Source organism: Dysidea avara, chromosome 2 (genome assembly GCF_963678975.1).
Source record: "Dysidea avara chromosome 2, odDysAvar1.4, whole genome shotgun sequence".
Classification (NCBI taxonomy): Eukaryota; Metazoa; Porifera; class Demospongiae; order Dictyoceratida; family Dysideidae; genus Dysidea; species Dysidea avara.
In genome coordinates, this window is record NC_089273.1 from 27,365,030 (window position 1) to 27,374,859 (window position 9,830).

At 36.7% G+C, this 9,830-nt stretch overlaps 1 protein-coding gene across 1 annotated transcript; it reads left to right on the forward strand.

The window, feature by feature from the left end:
- Positions 1 to 1,829: 1,829 nt before the first annotated feature.
- Positions 1,830 to 8,238, forward strand: LOC136247967 (uncharacterized). Its single transcript, XM_066039786.1, has 4 exons — positions 1,830 to 1,846; positions 3,800 to 4,072; positions 4,269 to 4,396; positions 7,585 to 8,238. The coding sequence occupies exons 2-4, from the start codon at positions 3,913 to 3,915 to the stop codon at positions 8,236 to 8,238; spliced, it is 942 nt and encodes a 313-aa protein (XP_065895858.1). The 5' UTR covers positions 1,830 to 1,846; positions 3,800 to 3,912.
- The last annotated feature ends 1,592 nt before the right edge of the window (positions 8,239 to 9,830 follow it).

Sequence of the window (9,830 nt, forward strand, 5' to 3'; positions counted from 1 at the left end):
AGACTTTCCTGCAAGTGCACAGACATGCAGTTATAATATAAACTAGTTTTTATATTCAATAGCTCTCCTAGTTTCTTTAATATGATTATGTGCTTGTTTATCTTATGTGCAATTCATGTGCTAGCTGCTTTCCTACTTTAATCAGTAGTCTTGCATGGCCCGACCACTCTTTTTTCTGTTTCATTGGATAGGGGTTCAAATCCCACGCACATTTTTCTTGACTCTACCTCAATAATTGGGTGGTGTTAACCAAACAAACGTGATACATTTTCAAATAGTAGCTATTTGCATCCATAAATTACAAACATATATTTACAAACTATCGATGTCTAAAGCTGCCTTGGAGTCTACCATAGATCAAATCAACCAGTGGCGTAGCCAGGAAAAAAATTTTACCAAGGCAAAGTTTATATACATGACCTAATTGAGAGGGTCTGCTTCTGATTCAACTGATTCACAAATACTTCAAGTATGGGTGGTACAGTATTTGCAGGTTGACTATCTGGTTGGATGGAAGAAAGACTCTGAGCGTTTTTCTACATGCCATAAGTAATGCTCCAGTTTAGTTAATGCTACAGTATAGCTCCCATGCTTCAATTATTAGACTAGTTTAATTGCATTCAACACAACTTACTCCGGAGATATTTTGAGTGATCAGGTCATCCATGGACTGCAACGGAGGTCATAGTCATGCACACTATACTTTTTATTGATCTGATGTGATGTTTAAGTCAGAGATTATCTCTTTCATGTGATTCTCAACTACATGTGCTAAGTATGTCAAGCTAGGGAGTCTGGGGGCATGCTCCCTCAAGGAAAATTTTGAAAATATATGCTTTGAAATGGCATGAGGAGGCTATATTTTTTATTGTAATTGCTAATGCATGATCAAATACGTAGCTCAATGCAATACCATGCAGTTGACTCATTGGAACTTTTGAAAAGTATAATGCAAAGGCAATTAACATAAATGTGTTAAAATGATTTAGACCAAACAGTGTAATGAGAGCAGTAGCTATAATCTGTACTGAATGCTCTATTAGAATATATTACGATGACTGCTCTATTAGAGTATCTCAATCTTTTTACAACTGAATTGAACTGAGTAGCTGAAAAGTGGTCCAGCACCGTGTCACCATGGGCTCCAGCCCTGCTTAGTACTACAGCCATAGATTCTATTATGTGTGGTGCAGTAATGCAATGTTTGAGTAGAAAATCCGAGGTGCCAAAACTCAGGCCTGCTCAGATTGTTGTTGAGAATTGTTACCGAGGCAGCTGCCTCGGTTGCCTCAATGGTAGCTACACCACTGTCAACTAGTAGTTATTCAGGACCTTGTGACATGTCAAGATGAGCATGGTGTTCCAGACCTTTTTTCTCAATAAAACCCAATGACAAAGAGAAAAAAGCTGTCTGGCCACACAAGACTATTCAATCAGCCCTGTACCTATACACCTATTAATGTATTGCCTCACCATCCCCCTGAGGATATATGGGGTTATTGGTGGGGATTTGACTCACGTTAAAGTCATAGTTTGGCAAACCTAACATGTCAAATCCCCACCATAAGCTCCAGTTACAACACAGGGATTTGATGTCATACAGATTGTAGTAGCAAAAACATTTGGGTGCTTAATTGGTTTAATAAACAGTTGTATAATGCCTCATGGTGGGTAACAATTATGAGTCAGTATCCCTGTAAAGCCCCACCTATGGGAGTAGGTGGGGCAATATATTGACTGGTGCATTATACATTATACAGAATTTTGCATTACGTCATGTTGTGGTACAATTGTTAGGTAGATTGGAGCAGAATTCGGCTTTATCAACAGTCATGCGTGTACACAAGTAAGTCCTGTCTTGTTTTAAGATATCTGGTGACCTTTAATTTTGTTCAACTGGGCACTATTTTTCTTAGATTGCATCACCTTTTTAAATAATTTATAACAGTCAAATGTATCTGCCAGTCATCTCCCTTTTACTAATGTTTCTATAGCACATATCTGTGTACATCCTTTTATAAAAATGTGAGTGGCATAATTGCATGGCTAGATATGTATCTAGGCAATAGTTGCCAGACATTATCATGAAGGGACTGCAACTTCTGGCTGTATAGATTTTTCATGTGTGTATAAAGCCATTTAGTAATTAATTTGGTATAGTCACATGGAAAATTTGGCAAGGAATTAATAATATTGACATTTTCTCTTATATCATCAAATTTTAAATCTGCCAAATAGCTGGTGTATTAAACCCAATTTCAGGAGTGACATTAGCATGCATTTCTGTCAGGGGCAGAATGCAATGTTCTTGGAAGTGCTTAAAGAAAAACAGAGAATATTATGGGTTGCCAACTAAATTTTGGATTACTGAACAATTTACCGCTAGCAGATTGAATCAGCAAACCTAAGGAAAATTAAGTTTGACACCAGATATGTGGAGAAATTCAAGGGCCAGGGGAGACCTGTATCTATTCTGACAAAGATGGAGTTAATATTGCAAGATATGCTACTCAGGATGGTCCCATACTGCAGCCAGTAGTGTAATATGTTAGGATTTTTGTGCCAACAGTATTTTCAAGGTGCTTTGCAAATTCTTCTCGTATCTACTGTATTTTTTGTAGTCATGGTAACAGTGTGTTTGTAGTCATGGTAACGGTTGGATGTAGATATCACTTGAGCTGCCATGACTATGCCCCCAGAAAGGCTATGGTGAAAAAAGATGTGAAATCCAAGGTGGCGGCCAAGAAATGGCTGTGATGGTAGGTTAATGGTAAGAATTTAAATAAGGACAATTCAAGTGAATTTTGTGCCAAGACCAAGCGGCACAAAAATTCACCTGAATTGTCGTTATTAAAATTTTTACCATTAACCTACCATCACAGCCATTTCTTGGCCGTCACCTTGGATTTCACATCTTTTTTCACCATAGCCTTTCTGAGGGCCGCACACTTATTTTACACCTTGGCTGTTTTGGATTAGATATATTATATGTTACATGGTATACAACTTCTGCACTCCACTTATGGTAAACTTTATGTATGTACAGCATGTAGTACCATTCAAAAGCAATGCCGTTTTGCAAGAATGCGAGTCATTCAAAAACTCTTTAATTAAAGGGCATTACACCTGTTTCACTCACGAGTATTCATCCTGTTTTGCTTGGGATGAATACTCAATAGCAAAATGGGTGCTACTCCTTTCAATTTGCAAGTTTTTAATCACTTGCACTCTCGTGAGATGACTTTGCATTTGGGTAGTCTCGCGAGGCCAGACCGCTTTTTTCCGTATATTGGGTGGAGAAAAAGGGTCTGGTGCAACTCCAATAGTTGTTTACTTCTGAGCCGTCCCCACATTCCGGGGACGCTAATTGAATAGCATTGGTCACAAAGGAGGTGCCATGACGTCAGTAAGTTAACTAGAGATCTGTTTATCCTTTAAACGAATCTTAATTTGCTCCGATGTCTCTTTTATAGCGTCTTGAAAGTTAATCCTCATCGTGTAACAAGACTCACAACCGGAGCAGGAGTGTAGGAATACTTCATAGTTTTACTGATGTCATGGCACCTCCTTTGTGACCAATGTTATTCAATTAGCGTCCCTGGAATGTGGGGACGACTCAGAAGTAAACAGCTATTGGAGTTGCACCAGACCCTTTTTTCCCCACCCAATATACGGAAAATAGCGATCTGGTCACGCGAGACTAGCATTTGGGTGGTACCATAATACAGATCTATAATTAAGTAGTAACAGACATAATATTATTCAATTATAATCTGATTGCTGTCTAAACCTAATACAGAGAAATCCAAGGCAGTTTGCAACTTAGGATCTACCTATACACATTTATGCAAATTTGATGATGCTCAAAGTAATCTTCAGCAAGCTTTGAAATTAGCTAAAAAGCATTTTGATATGAGTAGTTGGACCTGTGTTATTAAGAAAACAGAAATTCTTGAAAAAATCGGGACACTTGAGAGGAGACGGGGAGATGTGAAAGAATCTTTAAAGCTACTTAGCCAGTGTGTTGATCTGAAAATGAAACACTATTCTCGCTACAGTATTCAACATCCTGGTAAGATTTCAGTCTGTGCATTGTTTGTTGAAAACCACTGAACGATTTAATTACACTTTTATTGGTTATACCAATAATTCTTACAACACATTGGGCATTTCTCTATGTTGAGGATAGGGAGCAAACTATGCGCTACCTTTAATACATTAATTCATGATCAGCTGTGTTTATACCATGTAAAAATGCCTTCTAATAGATCTTGCTCAAGCATTGTTGTTACTTGGCAAAACGCAACATCAGATGTGCTTACTACCAGATAGTTTGGATTCACTTTACACAGCATTTGGAATCAACAAGAAGCATTTTGGAAGCAATTACCCACAAGTATGTCAACTATACACCACTATCATGTGTGTCACGATAATTGTAATCCTCTTACTATGCACCACTGAGAAAATGATTTTTTTTTTGCATCTTAATTGAGATGCATTCCCAATTTAATATTATGAAGTCAATCCAGAAAATCCCTTGTGATTACTGTATAGGGGCGGATCCGGGGGGGACATTGGGGGGCTGAAGCCCCCCCCTCTTCATATTTAGGCTTTACTTGATCAATATGCTGTTTTAGTATTATAATGAAATTTTGTCTTAGCATAATTATATGATCATTAATAATACAAATACTCATAAAACCACCTTATAAACATCTTTCCAAGGTATTATTAGTGGATTTATCCTAAAGTTTATGCAACAAGGACCCGGATCAGTATTGGAGGTGTACAAGATCGAAATACTCTAATAGAGCAGTCAGTTAACTACTCTAATAAAACATTCACTGGAAACATGTAGTTGGTTCTGTTACGGAATTTTTCCAAATCTGCCTGCACCTATACGCACAATGAAGTGCATTGGTCTGTTTAAAGGGCTTCATTCATCTACTTCATAGGCGGTGGAAAGGATGGGGGGGCTAAAGCCCTCCCTCGGTCTGCTGAGGGGGGCTTAGCCCCCCCTCAGAATGATATCACACCGAAATTATCTTTCTTGGAGTGGGGCTGAAAACCGTGATAAAGATCGAGATACTCTAATAGAGCAGTCACTCTAATATAGTAGTCAGTGTGTAGCGAGCTATGTAAGAATTTTTATGTAGTTTATCAGCTAGAAATGGTAGCTGGTGAGGTGGAAAGCTCTTGTCAGCTGGTTGTGACCTTTTTTTTGTTTTGGTCTCACCTTACCAAACTATAGAAATAAGTCTGGCGGAGCCCCCCCTCATATCAACTACTTCCTCCGCCGCTGATCTATTATTATTATTATTATTATTATTAATACTTTACAGAACTGTACAGATCAATAAACAAAATTAAACAATATTTAAGAGCTTATAACAATTAAATTACAGAACTGAAGGTCTACTTGTGTATATGTATGGCAATACTTAATTCAGGTACACAATTTCCATTCAAGTGAAACTGCTCTCAGATTCAATCTTGTATAGTTCAAATTTCAAAATTTCTACTTTCAATATTCTTATTCTAACATGCACCTATTCAGTGTTGTGCAATTGTGAGAGGGGTGCATCATGTACTTGGTTGTCTGTACCTACCCAAACTTTTCCATTAGCAAAATGCTTTAGAGAGCCATACCTATAATCTAAAGGCAGTATATAAATATCTACAGGCAGAAAATATTATGAATTTTTATGTGGAATTGTCTCCAAATTGCAGTATTTTAGAATCTATTTTTCAAAATTTTCCTGGGGGGGCATGCCCCCAGACCCCCCTAGTTCCAGCATGCTTTGCATGCTGGGAAGTGTGCTTTGCACACCTCTACCCAAGAGATTAGTACCTTGAGTTAGCCCCCCCCCCCTTTATAAATCCTAGATCCGCCCCTGCTGTACTAGGCTTTTAAACTAAGCTTTAAATTATATGATGTAATTTCAAATCAGCTAACTATACAAGTCATGTAATTTTACCTACACAACTGAGGTGCTACTTTATTAATATACCTAAAAGTTTCTAATTTTAACAACTTATGGAATCAAGTCATAACTATAATTGGAAATTCTAGGTTATTTTCTATGTTGGCAGCAATAACATCAAATAGTCAAAATTGCCAATCCAAGGATGTCTACTTGCTACTGTATTTCAATTTTAGCACCCCTCTCATTAGTTGCAAATGTGGACCCTTTGCGCCTTGCTAATTTTGGAAACGTGTGACACTTATGTAGTACGTCATAGAGCTTTCAATTGTTGGTTAAATTTTGTTCTCTTGCCAATAGTTTATACAGAGTTGCTTTCAGCTTTGGCTTGCGTATTTTAAATCAAACCAATACTACTAGTAAATTCCCTAACTCTACTAGGAAAAATTCTTAATTCTACTATTAAATTTGTTAATTTTACTTTCTAGTTTCCTAATCATAATAGCAATAGAATCACTTTAAATTATGGCCTATTGTCTGCTTCTGTACATTAACAAAAACTTGGACAGAAAAGTTGTCAAAAAAAACAAACACTTCAGGGACTCAATCCTGGACCACTGATGTGTAAGGTCAGTGTGGTACTAGCTGTGCTACCACTGCTACCTACCAATCTCCCCTACATTTTTATACGTGATTCAATTAGTAAACTGTATATACATACATAGAAGAAGAACCAATACACCCAGTTGAGAAAGAAATCAAAGCTGAACCCAACTTTAACCATGCCACTAATCTTACATAGGTTTGCCTGTTATGCAGAATGATGTACTTCACTGTCTGTATGATTGTCAAATTTTGGTGAGTTTGAGGTGAGCTAGGGTTGGCCCTGCTTTAACCCTTTGGCCCCTAAAGCCAATATTTTGGCTTTGGTTCTTAAAAATGAAAGTTATTTTATGAAAAATATGCATTTTGACATATAACTTTGGGCTCCTGTTACTCCATGTAGGAACAACCTATTCCTTCGTGGTTTGTGTTAAACTACTCACGAAGGATAGATCTACAACAATCATATAACTTTTACTAACCTTCTTTATTCCGTCTCTCCTTTATGACATGTAGTATCGTAGTAATTATTGTCTTATAAACGGCCAAGCGTATATTGGCCTTACTTCACGCTCGATCGTGCTACAATGCTTGGATAAAGCTTAGGGTATTACCAATTGACCACAGAGTAGCATGGTCTAAACTGTATATTCATAGGACATTTCTTTTATGAGATACGTGTGTTTGAACACATGCATGTAACAAAAGCCAATATATTGGTTTTCACGTTTAACGGAATACCTTTCTTTATTAACATAGGGGCCAAAGGATTAAGTTAACAGGACACTTGCTTTGCTTGCTCCAACCATAGCTCATTATAGTATTGTAACATATCTACTTACTGGTGGTGTTAGATGCTCTTTTGCCTCTTGTGCAATTTGGTTCAGTTTTGTGAAACCTTGTCACAAATGTCTTTGCCCACCTACACTCATGTTATCCATTTGCTGATGTTATATAATTAAAACAACCATTAAGCAGACAAAAAATAGTGTTTATTTCATAGTGACATTGTTCAGGTCAATATAATTATTATTTTGGACATTTTATTTTATAGACCATTTTCATTGAAGCCTACATTACTAAAGTTCTCAGAGATTATGGAAACACAGATGAAAGTCTTAAAATGATTGATGACGTTATAATACATTATGAAAAAGAAATGGAAAAGAAAGAGCTAGCTGTGCATCTTAAGAAGCATCCACAATATGTAGCTATGTATGCAACAAACAGAATGCTGCAAATGGATTATCTTATTCAGAATCCTGATCAGCAAGATCTTGGTAAGCAGGCACAACGTACACTAGAAACAGCACTTTGGCTTCATGATGAATATCAAGATGCTCCATCAGACTTACTTAAAATAGAAATTATGTGTCACCTTGCTCGAGTACACTGTGAAATGAAAAATTTTGCAAAGGCCACAAAAAGATTTGAAATGGCTGATGAGTTGATACGTAAATCTGTTGGAAGAAATCATCCATTGACTGCCACAGTTCTGGCTAGTTGGTCTCGAGTATTTCACAATACTGGTTTTGTTAAAGAAGCAATATCAATGCTTGAAGATGCATGGGAAATTCATAATGGCTTTCTAAGTTCTGAGTTGCACCCTAACCCACTACTGTATGCTTACTTCCTGACACAATACTACAAAGATATAGGTAATTCAGAGAAAGCTTTGCACTGGTGTAATGTTACTATTAATGGATAGCTTACTTAATTAGCAAAGAGGACTTACGAGTCAGAAACTTGAATCCTACACATATCATATTTTAAAATGGCAGATTACCAGCATGCGATTCATGGCAACAATGACTTGATAATTGTAGAAAAAGCTAAAATGAACTGATGTACCTGTAGTTATTTTTTATGTACACACATTAATGCTTAAGCACAAATATCATTTTTATATTTATGATATCTTATGTACTTTACCCTTCTATATGCACTGTATGGCTACATAGATTCCTATGAAACTTGGTTTATCACTTTTTTATGTTTTAAGCTTTAATATATAATTTAACATGTACAGAAATGTAGATTCTTTATGTGTTGTACAAGTATAGGTATAATATTGCATAAATTATTTTGGCTAGGTAATAAAAATTAAAATTTTTAAAAGAAAATAGGGATCAATGTAATGCACATGCTATAAAAGTAAGGAAACAAGCTTAAAGCCGAAGTAAAAATGATCCACGTAACAAAAAGTAAAGCCAAAAGTAGTAATTAAAACGTGTCTCATTTTAGTCATGGTGTTTGACTTGTTTCCTTATTTTTTTGTTGCGTGGATCATTCTCACTTTAGCTGTAAGCTTGTTTCCTTACTTTTTATAGCATGTGTTTTGTATTGATTCCTATTTTCTTTTTCTTTTTTTAATAACTAGTTTGTTAACTTTTTATGTCTAGCTAGCTATTTTGTACACAATCACATCCTTTCACTGAATTTTAACACTAGAATCGAGTTCATGGCTTCCTAACTCTTCTTGATATTTTGCAAGGCTGGTAAAGTTGCAGGCTGCAATTTGCAGGTCAGGCAAAATACCGTATGGCTCCAAATTTTCGTAGTAAAAAAAATTCGTATTTTTCGTAATTGCACTGTAATTACGAAAATTTTTATTACGAAATTTTCATGTGCATTGAAATCGAGCCACCGATAGTTAAAGCACGAGGCTTGTGAGGGTTTAGCTATACGATAGTGTTGGTGTAAAAGGAGTTTGTTAAATACCATCTCCAAGTGGGCTACTATCACATGAAATTTACTATTATTATTATTATTACTCTTGGACCTTAAAATAATGCTCGGCGTACTACATGTCCAGTTGTTTTTTATACACTTAATAACCGCTGACACAAGTATGATGCTTTTTTCTCAGTACTCATCCATCCATTAAGCATCCGTGCTTCTGGTTTTGTCTTGGACATGACTAAAACACGGAACGGACTGGGAAAACGGACTCACAAACGGACTGGAAGGAACTCACCTGAAAACGTTTTTTCCATAGAAACTCACTAAATCACTGCTACAAAGAATATAACACGTAACAACAGCCTTATACAAACCTCTAAACGTGTGCTCGAGCCACCATTACTACCCTGAGATAATTTACAAAGCGCCAGTCTGCCAGTTTGAGCGCCTGTGACAGCGAAGTTGTCGGTTAGCTACAGTTTAAGCAAACAAAGTAACACAGACTGTATTTGTAGTAGCCAGTTTCTTGCCAGCTGATTAAATACAACGTGGCCGCCACGAAGCCTACCTGTCACGAGCTGTCACCTGTAAAACTGAAGATCAGCCGTCAAACTAATT